The sequence below is a fragment of the Notolepis coatsorum genome (assembly GCF_963971535.1).
Source record: "Notolepis coatsorum genome assembly, chromosome: 2".
Classification (NCBI taxonomy): Eukaryota; Metazoa; Chordata; class Actinopteri; order Aulopiformes; family Paralepididae; genus Notolepis; species Notolepis coatsorum.
This window is the reverse complement of record NC_140166.1, coordinates 18,317,780-18,335,470: the sequence shown is the minus strand read 5'-3', so window position 1 is coordinate 18,335,470 and position 17,691 is coordinate 18,317,780. Positions and strand designations below refer to the sequence as shown.

Below are 17,691 nucleotides of genomic sequence, written 5' to 3'. Positions count from 1 at the left end.
GTTAATGTACAAGATGAACAGTTTTGGACCCAACACTGACCCCTAGGGGACACCACAAGCAATGTCCAAACATTCAGATTTATAATCTCTCGTCGTCACAAATTGTTGTCTTTTATTTAGATAGCTTCTCACCCAGTCCAATACTACCCCCCTGATCCCATATCGTTCCAATTTCCTGATTAATATATCATGATTAATAGTATCAAATGCTTTTTTTTTTTAGATCAATGAATACTCCAGCTACATGTTTTTTTTTTATCTATGGAATTTGTGATTTTTTCAATGAGTTCTATTAATGCTAGTGATGTTGACCGTTGTGTTCTGAATCCATACTGGCTATCGGTGAGTAAATTATGTTTATCAATGAATGTATATAATCTGCTGTTGAAGAGTTTTTCTAATATTTTTGAAAACTGAGATATTTTTATGTCAGAAATCTATCATAATCAATTACAATCTTTTTCCATAGATTTCAATGACAGAATTCTATTAAACTCATCATATCCCTCCTAATTACACTTCATATCCCTCCTAATTACACACACTCATAACTCTCCTAGTTACACATACACACTCATCATATCCCTCCTAATTACACACATCATATCTCTCCTAGTTACACATGTACACACATCATATCCCTCCTAGTTACACACTCATCATATCCCTCCTAATTACTAGGGGTGGGAATCACCAGTTTCATCATGATACGATACAATATGGGTTAATCGCAGATACGCATTGTATGCATGGTTCGCATGTGTGCCAAATGGTGACCTCGGAGCAGGTCCTAAATTATTATTATTATTATTATAATATCGATTCTTTGGACAACGATACGATATTTGCCGATATCACAAAGTCTCTCACGATACAATACGATACGATTAGATTCAGGTGCCTGCGATCGATATGAGATGATATCATATGCCCATTTAACACAATCAGTTATGAGACTCGCCACAGGATTTTCAAAATAAGAGTATCGATATGAATCGATCTTATTACATCGCATCGATCCGATTCGATCGTTGATAATTACATCGATGTATCGATCTGGATCGATGTATCGTCCCACCCCTACTAATTACACTCATCATATCCCTCCTAATTACACACACACACTCGTCATATCCCTCCTAATTACACACACTCTCATCATATCCCTCCTAATTACACAGACCCTCCATATCCCTCCCAAGTTACACACAGTCATCATATCTCATAGTTACACAGTCCTTATATCCCTCCTAGTTACATACACACAGCTCTCATATGCCTCCTAGTTACACATTGATTGATTGATTGATTGATTGATTGATTGATTGATTGATTGATTGATTGAAAATGTTATTAACAGATTGCAGAATGGGTACAATACAGTACAGCTCAATACACACAATTGTTAAAGGGATGCAGACCAGAGAAAGACTTTCGTCTTGTTTACATCAGGGTCCCCCATTGTCAATTCATCATAACATATATGACATACATCATGACATACAGATAGACAGTACTGCTACATCTATACATTTATGACATACCAGATTTACAAATACAGTACTGTTTGTGATACAAAAAGAGAGAAATACATTTGACGAAGAAACTACATTGGAGGAGGTGGGGGGGGGTTGGGTAGGTGGGGTGGGGTGGCGGGGTCAACTGTACATTGGAGGTGGGTGGGTGGGGTTGGGTTAGGCGGGATGGGTAGGTGGGGTGGGGGTAACTGTACATTGGATTATCCACAAAACCTTACTTGGTCCAAGAAGAGGGTCTCGTGTATTACTGGGTTAGGACATTTACTGTACATTGGAGGGGGTTGGGTTAGGACATTTACAGGGGCCAGTTTCGAATTGCAGTCTCCCGTAGGTGCTCCTTGGGAGTGGTTTTAAAAGTGGTTGGGGTGGGAATCACCAGTTTCATCACGATACGATATCGATTCTTTGGACAAGGATACGATATTTGCCGATATCACAAAGTCTGCCACGATACGATACGATTAGATTCAGGTGCCTGCGATCGATATGAGGCGATAACACAATCAGTCACATTTAGATCAACAAAAAAAAGGCTACGGAAATATCAATTGATGTTTTTATTTTTGAGCTCTTCCAGACATTTAAATGAAAAACAATCTATTGTTTTTAATACAAATAGACATCCTGTTCACTTTTTATATATTGAGCTTTAAACTTTAAGTAAAATGTTTTGGAACTCACAACACGCAAGCTAAAACCCCTTCCTCTCCCAAACTTCCTACAATTGTTTTATGTTGCATGATGATCATGAATACATTTATTATGTATTCATTAGGGATGCACAATAATTATCGGGCCGATATCAGCAATTATGACGTCATCCCGATAAACCCGATAACGTTATTGATAGCTCCGATAATATATAATACATTTTTTGGTTAAAAGAAATCCGGTGTGGGTGGATTTGGATGAAGGGCGCTTGTTTTTATTATAGCCTCCTCCCGTTTTGACAGTACTGTGGTAAAACTGATAGCGTGTGGTTTAGGAACAGGGAGTTTTTCACAAATCCAGCGCTCCCATTCTTGGCTGTGACGTAGTCACGTTACATTCGGAGGCAGACAGTCGATCTGCCAATTACGTCCCACCGCTTGCACCCACCTCTTCTTCTTACCACCAATCAGAAGCTCTTGTTCGTTTATTTACCTCCGGATTGTCAGCCATTACTCTACTCGGAGCTAACGTTATCTCCCCGCCAGCCACATTGACAAGTACCAGCGCTTATACATTACTGGCAAATGTCTTGTTGCACTTGTGGCAACGAGCGTTGTCAGCATCGACTTTAGTAAAATAGACCCAGACTTTTGAACATTTCGTTCTGTCCGGCATTATGAGAGCAGAGCTGTCTGTACTCGGCAGCAGCGGCACCCGTGTGTGTGTGTGTGTGTGTGTGTGTGTGTGTGTGTGTGTGTGTGTGAGTGAGTGAGTGTGTGTGTGTGTGGGAGGGGAAGATAGGAGAGAGCACAGCACAGCCCGCTCCCCGCGCAGGCAGAGACACCGAGGCAGGAGAGATATAGACAACGGCCAACAAGATTAGTTTGCGACGTTTAAATTCCTCAAAAAAAAACTCCATAATTTCTCGAGTACCGATAGCAGTACCGATGACGTCGGAGCTTATAAATACTAAAAAAAAAAAAAAATTGATAAAAAATATATATATATATATATATATATATATATATATATATATACACATTTAAAAAAAAATTATAATACAATAAATATCGGTTATCGGTTATCGGCTTGAGGAGCATAAAGTTATCGGTGTCAAAAAATCAATATCGTGCATCCCTAGTATTCATGTTTAAATATCAACATTATCTGTCCATCCTCAGTAACACACACACACACACACACACACACACACACAGAATGCCCCTCCCCCAGTCCCCCACAGAAAGGTAGACTGCCCCCGCCCCTCCTCCTTCCCCTCTCCTCTCTCCTGTTCTCTCACGGTTAGCTGCTTAGCTTAGTTAGCTTAAGCAGCCAACGTGACGTTCATTTAGATATTTAACGCGACGTGGGCATAAAGGAATGGCGACGATGCAAAGCATGTTAGATGCATTTGACCCATTGCGGGGAAAAAACTGCACAGACTTATATCGGGTCGCAAAATAGACGCTCTGTAGCGCTGCTCTGCTGTAATATCTACATGAGTTTCACAATACTGGGCGCCGGCGGATATGACTCGCGGGATTTTCAAAATAAGAGTATCGCAATATGAATCGATCTTTTTACGTTGCATCGATCCTATTTGATTATTGATAATAGATCGATATATCGATCTGGATCAATATATCGTCCCACCCCATTCCTTTACAGCTGTGGGTAGGGCGTTCCACATTGATGTGGGATAATTGCGAAACGTGTTTAGTCCCTTGTTTGAGCCGAATCTGGGTTTAACATGATTTGTGGAGCTCCCTCTGGTGTTGTGGTCGTGGTATTCACTGACCTTTGGGAAGTATTTTGACATGTACATGGGTACCTTAGTGGTGTAGTGTATCTTGTAGACCAGGCCCATTGCAAGTTGCTGTACTCTGTCGTCTACTCTAAACCAGTGTTTCTCAACTGGTGGGTCGCGGGGGCCATTTTGAGTGGGTCGCGGATGTGTGTGTAATTTTTTTTTTTTTTTTACTTTTTTTTAACTTTTTTTTGCACTACCTATCTTTGTGAAAGTGGCTTCTCAGCTCTGGTCCAGCTGAAGACAAAGCAGAGGAACAGATTGGACATGAGCATGACATCAGAGTTGCTTTGTCTACCATCACCCCAGACTTTGAGACTCTTGTTTCATCCCCAGTTATCCCATTAGTTCCCTGGGATGTTAAGCTAAGAAGGATATATTATTTATTATTATTATTTTATTTCATTCAAGTTTCTTTAATAGTTGTCATACAGAAGTACAGAATACTTCCATACAAAATGCTTCTTACTGTTACGCTCCAGAGACTGTGCTAGACAAGATAGTATCAAATAGTATAGCATGTAAATTAGAAGTAGAAAATGAGGTCCCAGTGTTCAGTATAGACATATGTACAATGTTCGATGCAGAATAGACGTAACTGAGTTACCATATAATATACAATACTATGCAGTGTACTAATGTACAATACTATATAGTGCAAAGCAGAAATGGGATGAGGTACAATTTAGGTACAATTTACAGTAAGGTGTACGAGTTGTAGTGCAATCCTTCATCAATAAATATAAAGTGTGGGGAGTGGGTGCTACAGTGTGTTTGTTTAAAGTGAGTGTGTGCTATAAAGTGTGGGGAGTGGGTGCTACAGTGTGTTTGTTTAAAGTGAGTGTGTGCGTGTGGATGTGTGTGCTATGTGCGTTTGATGGTTGTTGTTGTGTAGTGTTCATTGTTCGTTGAGCAGCCTGATGGCCTGGGGATAGAAGCTTCTTCTGAGTCTTTCTGTGCTCGCCTTGAGACTCCGGTATCGCTTGCCTGACCGCAGCAGTTCAAAGAGGCAGTTGTTCGGGTGACTGGAGTCTTTAATGATTCTCTTAGCCTTGCCCCTGCACCGCTTGTTGTAAATGTTCTGGAGGGTGGGGAGCCCCCCTCCAATTGTGCGTTCGGCTGAACGTGTCACTCTTTGTAGTCTGCTTCGGTCTTGTGCAGTGCTATTCCCAAACCAGGAGGTGATGTTGCCAGTCAGGATGCTCTCTATTGTACATGAGTAGAAGTTCTTAAGGATCTTCTGACTGACTTGGAACTTCCTTAGGCGCCTGAGGAAGTAGAGGCGTTGTCGTGCCTTCTTCACAACACTGTCAATGTGTGTGGTCCATGTCAAGTCCTCGGATATGTAGGCTCCGAGGTACTTAAAGCTGTTGACTCTCTCAACCGGTGCCCCGTCGATGCTGAGGGGGCTGTAGTCCTTGACCCCCGACCTCCTGAAGTCCACAATCATCACCTTTGTTTTGCTGACGTTCAGGGAGAGGCTGTTTTCCTGGCACCATCCCGCCAGGACCTTGACCTCTTCCAGGTAGGCCCTCTCGTCGTTGGCAGAGATCAGGCCCACCACCACTGTGTTGTCAGCAAATTTGATGATTGTGTTGCTACTCCGCTGAGCCACACAGTCGTGTGTGTACAGGGAGTAGAGGAGGGGACTCAGAACACAGCCCTGGGGGGCCCCTATGTTGAGGGTGATGGATGAGGAGGTGCAGTTGCCTGCTCTCACCACCTGGGGTCTGCCCGTCAGGAAGTCCAAGACCCACTGGCAGAGGTCATAGTTCAAGCCCAGGTCCCTGAGCTTGGCTATGAGTTTGGAGGGGACTATGGTATTGAATGCCGAGCTGTAGTCGATGAATAGCATTCTCACATAGTTCCCCTTCCTCTTGTCCAGTTGTGATGCTGCTGTGTGCAGCACATGGGCTATGGCGTCCTCCGTGGACCTGTTGGGGCGGTATGCAAATTGCAGGGGGTCCATGTTGATGGGGAGGGAGGAGCAGATGTAGCCCTTTACTAGCTTCTCAAAGCACTTCATGGCTATGGAGGTGAGAGCTACAGGCAGGGAACAAAATTAACTTTTTGACTTACCAGCCATTTGGCTGGTAGATTTTAAAAACTACCAGCCAGGCAGATTTTTTACCAGCCAAAAATGTTAAATAGCTTTTTAGTATATCGCCATGTGTTATTATTACTATATAATACTCTCATATTCTATTTTCAATTAATATCATAAACAACATAAGGAATATTAGCATAATTTTTAGTGGACTGAAGGAATGAGTCAGCGTTAATAGTTTTAAATGCAAATAATTTATTGAAACATAGAAGTGGGGTCGGGGACACACACACTGTTTCAACTCACCACCCCCTGCATCATATTGTAGTCTAGTCTGTCTTCAAACTTCCACTCCTCTCGAAACCTTTTTATATTTGAATATCAACATTATCTGTGCATCCTCAGTAATCCTCAGTTTACTACAATATACTCCTCTCCTGACTAGTGACTTCATCGTCTTTCCAAACGCACGCACACACACAGAGAAAGGGAGAGTGCCCCCCCCCCATTTCCCTTTCCCCAGTCCACACCGTCTGCTGTTCTCTATGGCTCTGCCGCTGATCAGGATTAGCTTACGCTAACATAACGTTCATTTCGGGCGATGTGGGCATAAAGGAATGGCGACGATGCAATGCATGTTAGATGCATTTGACCCGTTGTGAGAAGAAGAAAAAACCACAGACTTATTTCGGCTCGCAAAATAGGCGCACTGCTGTGTAGCTCTGCTCTCAGGGAACAAACTTAACTTTTTGACTTACCAGCCATTTGGCTGGTAGATTTTAAAAACTACCAGCCAGGCAGATTTTTTACCAGCCATTGGCGGTTGGCTGGTACTTATTTTGTTCCCTGGCTACAGGGCGGTAGTCGTTGAGGCAAGCAGGCTTGGATTTTTTGGGTACAGGGATAATAGTGGACTTCTTCAGGCAGGTGGGGATGACAGCCTGTTCTAAGGACAGGTTAAATATGTCAGTGAATACCGGGGCCAGTTGGTCGGCACAGACTTTTAGGACGCGGCCGGGGATGCCGTCCGGTCCTGCTGCCTTCCTGATATTCACTTTTTTTAAAGGTCCGCCTCACCTCATGCTCTGTTACCCTGAACACTGAGTCTCCATCAGCAGAAGACCCCCCCCCCCCATTGCCGTGGCTTGTGGGCTGGTGTTGTTATTACCAGCATCAAACCTCGCATAGAAGGTATTGAGGTCATTTGCTAAGGAGATGTCACTGTTCAGTTTGAGGGAGGTGCCTTTGTAGTCTGTCATCGTTTTGAGCCCCTGCCACATAGCTCTGGAGTCAGCCTGTTCAAACTGGAGTTCAATTTTATCCCTGTAGCGCCGTTTGGCCTCTGTCACTGTCCTCCTTACGTTGTATCGCGCCACCTTGTGGTCATTCATGTTGCCTGCCACCAGGCCGTCGTTGTATGCTTTGGTGCACGCTTTCAGAGCTTCACGGACGGATTTGTCTACCCAGGGTTTTTGATTTGGGTAAACTCTAATTGTGGTAGTGAGGATTGTTTCTTCCACCAAAGTACGAACATAGTCCAGCACTGTCTCCGTGTAGACATTAATGTTATCTGTGTCGCGGAACACGCTCCAGTCTGTGCACTCAAACGCAATTGTGTTTTTAGACCTAGTTGCACTTTTGTTGCAACCCCAGTTATCCCATTAGTTCCCCCAAACGTACTGTAGGTCTGTTATGTTAAGCTAAGAAGTCTGCTAAGAAGCATATTATTTATTATTATTATTATTATTATTATTATTATTATTATTATTATTATTATTATTATTATTATTATTATTATTATTATTTTATTTCATTGGGTTTTTAGCCCTAGTTGCACTTTTGTTGCAACCCCAGTTATCCCATTAGTTCCCCCAAACTTAGGTCTGTTATGTTAAGCTAAGAAATCTGCTAAGAAGCATATTATTTATTATTATTTTATTTCATTGGGTTTTTAGCCCTAGTTGCACTTTTGTTGCACTTTGAGTTTATTTCATGTTTTTAACAGTGCATGAAAGATTGTGTATTACTGCAAAAAAAATATTTGAAATAAATCATAGTGGTTAAAAAATTTGGGTCGCGACTTAATGACTAAGGAAAATGTTGGGTCCCGAGGCTAGACCAGTTGAGAACCACTGCTCTAAACCATCCTAGGTTGTCAAAGTGGGCAGGGGTGAGGTGGGTTCTAGGGGTAAGGTCAAGCAGCATACACACAGTCCTTATGCCTCCTGGTTACACATACTACCATAGTGAATTTATACTTGTGTAACCATGAGGCTTAGGGTATATAACAGACAGACAGTCCAAGCAATTATATTTAATATAATTATCTTTATTGAATATTGTAGTATACAAATAGAGATTGACTTTAATACAAAAACACTAATGCTCCCCCTAACCTACGGTAGGCCCAAAGCAGTGACCACCTGTTGACCACCACCTGTTATGACACAGAGACCAAACAATGAATATCAAAACACAACAACAGTTCATACACCTTCTCATATTAACGGCTGGCTGTTGCACACTACAAGACAAACATTTATAGTTACACAACAATACAAAGGGAATGCACGGTAATACACGAAAACGAGAGAGAGCTAGACACACTGAACACCCCCGGTGGAGCACCTGCACATACACACCTGCGAGCCGCAACGGTACATCTATTTTCCTCAACCTGAGGGAAATCAGGACAGGCGAGAGTAACACCCCTGCACAAAAAGGGCAGCAAATTAGACCCAGGCAACTACCGCCCTGTTTCTATCCTTACATCCATCTCGAAAGTCATGGAAAAAATAGTATACAAACAGGTCGAAAAGTACCTTGCGGAAAAAAATCTAATCTACGAATTCCAATCTGGCTTCAGAACATCCCACTCCACTGACACATGCCTTCTCTATTTGAACGACCACATCAATCAAGAGGTGGACACGGGCAAATACTGCGTCATGGTCATGCTGGACCTACAAAAGGCCTTCGACACTGTCAATCACACCATTCTGATTGACAAGCTAAAAGCAATTGGTTTTGATAGTTTATCAGTGAGCTGGATACAATCCTACTTGGAGGGGAGAGAACAGATGGTGGAGGTAAACGGTACCCTATCCCCCCCCCCCTCCCAGTGAGCTGTGGTGTTGCACAAGGAAGCATACTAGGACCGCTATACTGTTCCTAATTTATGCAAATGACATGTCGTCAGCTTGTGACTGCAACTTGTTCCTGTTTGCGGACGACTCAGCCCTGCTGGTCTCTGACAAGAACAAGTTACAGGTTGAAAAAACCCTCAGCTCGGAACTAGGCAAAATCTGCATATGGCTCGCCGATAACAAAATATCATTACACATGGGCAAAACAGAGTTCATTCTCTTTGGTTCAAATAACAAACTCAGCAAGACCGACGGCTTCTCAGTTACAGTGGGTGACAATATTGTCACAAAGAAAGATGAAATTACCTACCTGGGTTCCATCCTAGAGGCTAATCTTTCCTGTGACAAAATGGCATCCAATGTAATAAAAAAAGTCAACCAACGAACTCGATTCTTGTACCGGATCTCCTCTCTGGTAAACAATAATACCCTGAAGACCCTCATTCAAGTGTACTACGACTATGCTTGCACCTCAAAGGCACTAAAAATCAAATTACAAACATCTCAAAACAAACTAGTCAGACTACTGCTTGACCTGACTCCTAGAACCCACCTCACCCCTACCCACTTTGACAACCTAGGATGGCTTAGAGTAGAGTAGACGACAGAGTACAGCAACTTGCAATGGGCCTGGTCTACAAGATACACTACACGACCAAGGTACCCATGTACATGTCAAAATACTTCCCAAGGTCAGTGAATACCACGATCACAACACCAGAGGGAGCTCCACAAATCATGTTAAACCCAGATTCGGCTCAAACAAGGGACTAAACACGTTTCACAATTATGCCACATCAATGTGGAACGCCCTACCCAAAGCTGTAAAGGAATGTGAATCACTACCCACTTTCAAAAACACTCTCAAAGAACACCTACGGGAGACTGGAATTCAAAACTGGCCCCTACAAATGTCCTAACCCAGTTGTACAGTAAATGACCAAGTATGGCTTTGTCAGTATTCCAATGTACAGTGTCCCCCACCCACCCCCTACTCAACCCCCCCCCCCCCCACCTCCAATGTACAGTCCCCCCCCCCCCCCAACCTCCTCCAATGTACAGTTTCTACGTCAAATGTATATACACTCTTTTTCTGGACACTTTTTGTATCACAAACAGTACTGTATTTGCAAATCTGGTATGTCATAAATGTATAGATGTAGCAGTACTGTCTATCTGTATGTCGTGTGTGTCATATGTTATGATGAATTGAAAATGGGGGACCCTGATGTAAACAAGACGAAAGTCTTTCTCTGGTCTGCATCCCCTTAACAATTGTATGTATTGAGCTGTACTGTACTGTACCCATTCTGCAATCTGTTAATAAACTTTTCAATCAATCAATCAATCAATCAGACTGTATTACTATTTATCCTAAACAGTCTGTGTGTGTAAATACGCGCCGATACCAGCGCCACACCCACAATACCCCCATCCGGCCACACTTGTATCACTGTACATACATTACTCTCCCCCTCTCTCTCCCGCTGTGTGTGCATGGTGTTTGCATGTTGAAAATGTCACTACATGATGATGACAATGAGTGTAGCCTGCATAGGAGGTTGTTAGCCTATGTTAGCTTGTTTACCTGACTGCTAGTTAGCTGTTAGCCTGTGTTAGCTTGTTTACCTGACTGCTCCCAGCGACACGCCAGCAGAGGGACGACTGGAGTTGTAGTTTAATTTGTTGACATGTGTTGAGAGTAAACAGGCCGTTTATCTGACAGGTTGCTTCTCACAACGACGTGGGATCCTGGATGGATTACTACAGTCTGGATCTGATCTGCTGCTCGGTTATCGACGGTAAGTGGTTATCGTCGCCATCTAGTGGTTGAGCGGTTAATTCATAAACATTTCAATCACCATTCATTTTCCCAAAGAGATGTTTGGTTATTGATTAATAGTGCATAGTAGTATAGACATATCAGCGTAGTAGGTAATAGTATAGGCATAGTATATTACCTAGTAGCAAAGTGCATAATAGTAAAAGACAGTAAGAAGTTAGTATTTTATTTTTATTTTATTGTATTTCAGATTGATTGAAGAAATGTGTTTTTTTGTCGATGGCTGTCCTGACTAGTCTGAAGTTAGGGTTAGGATGGAGAATAGCCTGCCCCCCCCCCCCCCCCCCCCCCCCCAGAGTTAAAAAAGTTAAGTTATTGACTGCTCACTTTGGACAGTTCAAACTGTCCACACATTCAGTGATTTTAATAATAACACATTTAATTTGAAAGGTGCATATTTCCAGAAACAAACATAAAGAAAATAAAGCAAGTGAAATTAAAACAAAGGAAGATGAACACCAATTATCAAGTTACTTGTATGCACATCATGACAACAAATAATGTGACTAATAACTTACAGTCAACAGGAAACTATCGTATATAGGATTTGTTTCCTCCTTCCTTCTGCGTTTCCGTTTGCTTGTTTAACATATTGGGTGCCACGCCCCTTCCGGGAAGTGCATCTGGCCTTGCCACCCATTAACCCCATGTAAGCGCTCACCTTGTTTGTAGAGCTAAACCTATATTTTATATTATAGCTATGGATCTAATAACGCCGTCGATTGTCAGTGAGTTGCTTCTGGTCAACATGCAAAAAACTGATAATTTTTTCATCCGTACATTTCCGTTTTATACCGTTTTGAATATGAATATAGTTTGGGTGCTTCTGAGTAATCCCAGGAAAAAGACGTGAAAATAGCATTTTAGTGGAATCCACTTATCACGTTGTCATTTTTCGCCTGATTATCGAATCTTCCTGAAATCAATGCTAGATTATCGTTATTATCCTTCCTCATGCACCCATGAAATGTGGTTTAGAGCGCCTGATTATCGAATCTTCCTGAAATCAATGCTAGATTATCGTTATTATCCTTGCTCATGCACCCATGAAATGGGGTTTAGAGCGGCGCCCCCCCCCCCCCCCCCCCCCCCACCGCCACCAACGGTAAAAAGCACAACACAGTCCACACAGACCGCTTCGATCGCGGGAGAAAAAAATATCAGATCAAAGCAAGCTTGGATATATAGTGTTCTTACCTTGTCTCTGATGTAATGCAAAAAAATGAATCCAATTATCTGATCGCCATTTGAAGTACTGGGCGCGGGAGTCCGTGCCACGTTATTCGGCATTTCATAGGAACGAGGGGTGGGGGCAGCCTCGTAGATGTATGGTGGTGACCGGTTACCTCACTGGAGTATTTAAACCCCGCCCACACGGCTCAGCTCGGCCCAGATAACAAACCACATCGTTTCTAATGGAGTGCAATAGCTGCCACAAGGCGGTAGGTGGCGGTATTGACCGTCTGCAATCTCAGACACACTCAGAACAGTATGCACAAGGAGCAAATTATGAATGGCAATAGCGAATAAAAGAAATACGTTAACGGCACTCAACCGTCGGGCCACAGAAACGTAGATCTACGTGAACGGCACCCCAGGGTGTGAATCATGGGTAAGCTGGGTGAGCCATCAGCTCCCCTAGCTCAGACATCAGCTCCCCTGAAAACATGATTTGTGAATTTTTGGGGGTCTCTAAAATACTGACAATAAATGCTATTTTTGCCATGCATTTCTCATTGTTCTGTAATTTTCTGTATCGTCATCATCGTGTATAATAATAAAATTAGGCTATTTTGATTATGATTAATGATTTGCGTGTAGTGGCTACTGGGACATAATTCACGGCATTCTAGCCTTTTGTGGTGTTTACTACATCTCCCATGACCCTTAGCGGGGGATGACGTAGTTAAAGAGAGACAGACGAATGAATGGAAGTGTTGTTTGTGCGACAGTAGCGTGCGTAATAAACTAGTGTTTTTGCATCGGAACACGACTCCGTCTACGCTATCATTACTGCATTCCTACATTTGCCTGACATGATCTTGGACGTATTTCGGAGATTATATCGAACATGTCAACTGAACAACAGAACGCAGATCGCAGAACTTTGAACGCAGTTTCACTCAAGCTGCGCAGAGTGTCAACGCTTGGTTTGCGCAAGCCGAAGCCCAATTCGCTCTCAGGGATATTACCGCGGATGCCACCAACTATGTGGTAGCAGCCCTTACGAACTCAACAGCAGCGAGATTGGTGAGTTTGCTGGAAAACCCACCTACACATGACAAATATGTGACTATAAAAACATGCTCTGAGTTTTTATTCCCCCCCCCCCCCCCCCCCCCCCCCCAACCCCCACCCCCACCCCCTCGGGGGGCTCCCCCGAAAATTGTTGTATGGTTTGCACACTGCGGCACCCAAAGTGTTAAGAGGTAGTGGTGTTTCAGAGGTAGTGGTGTTTCAGAGGTCTGGCTGACTCAGGCCTCTATCATCCACTCTCCCTCCACTTAACTGGTTTGGGAAGTCCTTCAGTATGGAGAACCCTCCACACTAAGAAGGAAAAGTGTATTCTTGAATCCTTGATTCTCAAAGCTGCACCGGGTAGTTTTGAGAAGAAAATATTCCTTATACAATAACTAGTTACAAAGGCTTGAATATTGTTTATAATCTTGACACAAATCCCAAAAGATCTAAATTCAAACAAACCCTTTGAAACAAAGTGAACCAATATTGTGCTTAGAGGACTTTGTATGGTAAAGTGTTTTTTGTATATAGTTTTTGTTCTTGTTTCAAAGAAGGTCACAGGTTTGATTCATGCAGCAGCCACTATGTCCACCCATGTATGTGGTTTTCAGGTATGACTCCCTTCCAGGTCACAGTCAAGGGCCTTCTGGGAGATGGGATCTAGACACCACTGGTCATCTCTGATTGGCTCGAGGGCTGTTCCGTGGGCGGAGCCTCAGAGAGAGTTCCCATAATGCCTCCTCAGCCAGGTGGTCACTGAAGTCATTGAAGAATGAAACAATCTCCTCGTTAGGCTGCAGAGAGTAATGACTAGAGAGAGAGAGAGAGAGAGAGAGAGAGAGAGAGAGAGAGAGAGAGAGAGAGAGAGAGAGAGAGAGAGAGAGAGAGAGAGAGAGAGAGAGAGAGAGAGAGACATCCTCAAAAGTAGCCAAATGTGTCTTTTTTAATCTTTGAAATTACTCTGATTCCATTCTTCTTGTGTTGGATTGAATTACAGCCAGTACAGCAGCAGCATTAATCTGTATGATGATCATGGTAATGACAATAATAATAAAAATAAAATAAAAACATTTCTATAGCTATTTTCGAGAAAAAAGTGCCTTTACACTAAGGGGTGTGGTAGTGACACAAACAACAGACAAACACAAACACACAAGGATGGATGGGGGCTAAGAGAATACAGTGGAGAAGAGAGGGTTCTTAGGGCGGGATTGGAAGATTAAGATGTCTTTCAGGGAGGGAGTTCCTGAACATGGGAGCTGCTCTGGAGAAGTTCAAGTTTCTTTAATAGTTGTCATACAGAAGTACAGAATACTTGGGAACAGAAGGCTCTGTTCCCAAAACCGTGGAGCTTGGACTTGATTGTGGAGAGAAGATAGATCTGAGGGACTGAGAAGGTTGGTAGGGAGAGAGGAGGCAGACTGGGGTAGATCTGCGGGATGAGAGTTGGTAGGAGGAGGAGAGGAGGCAGACTGAGATCTGAGGGATGAGAGAGTTGGTAGGAGGAGAGGAGGCAGACTGAGGTAGATCTGAGGGATGAGAGGGTTGGTAGGAGGAGGAGGAGAGGAGGCAGACTGGGGTAGATCTGAGGGATGAGAGGGTTGGTAGGAGGAGGAGGAGAGGAGGCAGACTGAGATAGATCTGAGGGATGAGAGGGTTGGTAGGAGGAGAGGAGGCAGACTGGGGTAGATCTGAGGGATGAGAGGGTTGGTAGGAGGAGGAGGAGGAGAGGAGGCAGACTGAGATAGATCTGAGGGATGAGAGGGTTGGTAGGAGGAGGAGAGGAGGCAGGCTAAGGTAGATCTGAGGGATGAGAGGGTTGTAGGAGGAGAGGAGGCAGGCTGAGGTAGATCTGAGGGATGAGAGAGTTGGTAGGAGGAGGAGGAGAGGAGGCAGACTGAGGTGGCTCTGAGGGATGAGAGGGTTGGTATAGTAGGAGGAGAGGAGGCAGGCTGAGGTGGATCTGAGGGATGAGAGGGTTGGTAGGAGGAGAGGAGGCAGGCTGAGGTGGATCTGAGGGATGAGAGGGTTGGTATAGTAGGAGGAGAGGAGGCAGACTGAGGTGGATCTGAGGGATGAGAGGGTTGGTAGGAGGAGAGGAGGCAGACTGAGGTGGATCTGAGGGATGAGAGGGTTGGTATAGTAGGAGGAGAGGAGGCAGGCTGAGGTGGATCTGAGGGATGAGAGGGTTGGTAGGAGGAGAGGAGGCAGACTGAGGTAGATTTGAGGGACTGAGAAGGTTGGTATAGTAGGAGGAGAGGAGGCAGGCTGAGGTGGATCTGAGGGATGAGAGAGTTGGTAGGGAGAGAGGAGGTCAGTGAGATATGGGGGTTCAGTTGGTGAAGGGCTTTGTAGGTGAAGACCAGGATGTTGTAGTTGATCCAGTGGGAGACAGAAAGCCAGTGGGTGAAGATCAAAGATTGGGATGATGTGGTGCCAGGACTTGGTGTAACTTAGAAGTCTGGTGGATGTGTTCTGGACCAGTTGGAGTCTATTGATGGAGCAGCACTGATGCCGTAGAGGAGTGAGCTGCAGTAGTCAAGGGTGAAATTAAGATGTGAATCTGTGTTTCATCGGGGGAGAGAGTGGGATTGAGTATCACGCCAAGGTTGTGTGCATGGGAGGAAGTGGGAGACGGTGGTACCATCAATGGTGAGTGTGGGGTTGTTGATTCTGCTGAGGGTGGACTAGGAGCCGATGAGGAGGAGTTCCGTTTTATCACTGTTGAGTTTGAGAAAATGTTGTTGCATCCAGACTTTTATTGCAGACAGGCAGGAGTCGGTGTGAGAGAGGGATGGGTTGTGGGGAGATTTGGTGCTGAGGTATATCTGAGTGTCATCAGCATAGCAGTGGACGTCCAGGTTGAATCTGACAGAGAGAGGATGTAGATCAGTGGTGCCCAACCAGTCGACCTCGATCGACCGGTAGATCGTGCACTGATTTCAAGTAGACTGCGAGATTATTTCGGAAAATAATTAAATTTGGTTTGATTTGGAGGAGAGGACAAAAAAACGTTTGAACAGTCCTGTGTATAACAGGCAGTCAGACTTCCTTACCACTGCATAATTCACCAACAAGTGCTGTGTGCTAAAATTTTGAATATGAAAGAAGTTATGGATATCGCTATGAAGATTGTGTGCTCTGTCAGGGCAAGGAGCCTACAGAGTAGGCTATTTCGTGCACATATGGAGGAGACGGGGGCGGAGCACACAGACCTGCTGCTGCACACAGATGTAAGGTGGCTGAGCAGAGGTACATTTCTGGAGAGATTCAGCGAGTTGCTGCCTGAAATTAAAGAGTTTCTCAAGCTTGCTAAACATGCCGAATATACACATCTAGAGGACAACAACTGGCTTTTGAATTTGGCATTCATAACCGATGTCACTGGCATGCTGAATAACCTGAATTTAGAGCTGCAGGGAAAGGATAAATGTGTAATAAACATGATCAGCTCAGTGAATGCTTTTAAAAGCAAGCTCACCATGTGGGCGAGAAGGCTGCAACGCAGTGACCTATGCAACTTTCCTCACATGCAAGCAGAACTTCAACGTCAGCACAGTTTGATTGCACACATTATGAGGAGCAAGTTCAAAGCATCTTGTCAGAGTTTGATAAGCGCTTCACAGACTTGTCAATACTTGAACCTGTTGCAAGCTACATGTGTTTTCCATTTGTAACTGTAGATGTGGATGACATCACATCCAAAGTGCCCACACTGTTTAATCTGGACAGCCTTGCTGTGGAGAACGAGATCCTCACACTTCAAACTGACATTGACATTAAAGCCAGGGCAACACAAGGGATGAAGGCAGAGTTCTGGGAGCTACTGCTACCTGAGAAGTACCCCAACCCCAGGAGATGTGCCATGAACTTAACAGCATTTTTTTGGATCAACCTACCTGTGTGAGTCTGCTTTCTCTCACATGAAGATCATCAAGTCCAAGTACAGAACCACATTAACAGATGACCATCTTGTGGACTGCCTGAGGCTTGCAACCTGCTCCTACAACCCAGACTTTTAAAAACTAGCTTCCTCTTCCCAGTGCCAGCGTTCTCACTAAGGTAGAGACATTTAATTAAAAAAATAAAAAAAATATAAAGGAGAACTATCAGTGACTGTTGACAGACCTTTTTGTGGAATTGTTTTTTTGATTGTATTCCACTTTGCAATGTGACAGCTCTGTTTACACATCATTCCTATTCCCTTTTAATTGTACACATATCATTTTTGTTTTGATTGTATTGTTCCACTTTTGCTTTGGCAATGTAAACACATGTTTTCTCATGCCCATTGAACTGAGTGTGTGTGTGTTGTCAGTGTGTATGCAGAGTGTGAAATAAATGTGAGAAGTTACAGTTACAGTCTTGTCATTCTTGTAATTCCTACACTACACCGTTACAATGATATATAAAATATC

At 43.7% G+C, this 17,691-nt stretch overlaps 2 protein-coding genes across 2 annotated transcripts in view; both read right to left on the bottom strand.

The window, feature by feature from the left end:
- The window catches only part of pomt1 (protein-O-mannosyltransferase 1), a 79,277-nt gene extending 68,332 nt beyond the window's left edge, over positions 1-10,945 (bottom strand). The window contains 1 exon segment of the mRNA XM_084308767.1: positions 10,819-10,945. The gene's annotated coding sequence lies outside the window, so the exon portion shown is untranslated.
- A 2,795-nt stretch (positions 10,946-13,740) lies between these two features.
- LOC311223294 (rap guanine nucleotide exchange factor 1-like) overlaps positions 13,741-17,691 on the bottom strand; it is a 147,761-nt gene continuing 143,810 nt past the window's right edge. Inside the window, exon 19 of the mRNA XM_084308087.1 lies at positions 13,741-14,083. Coding sequence (XP_084164213.1) covers positions 13,948-14,083 — 136 coding nt within the window. The 3' untranslated portion in view covers positions 13,741-13,947. The remainder of the gene's footprint in view (positions 14,084-17,691) is intronic.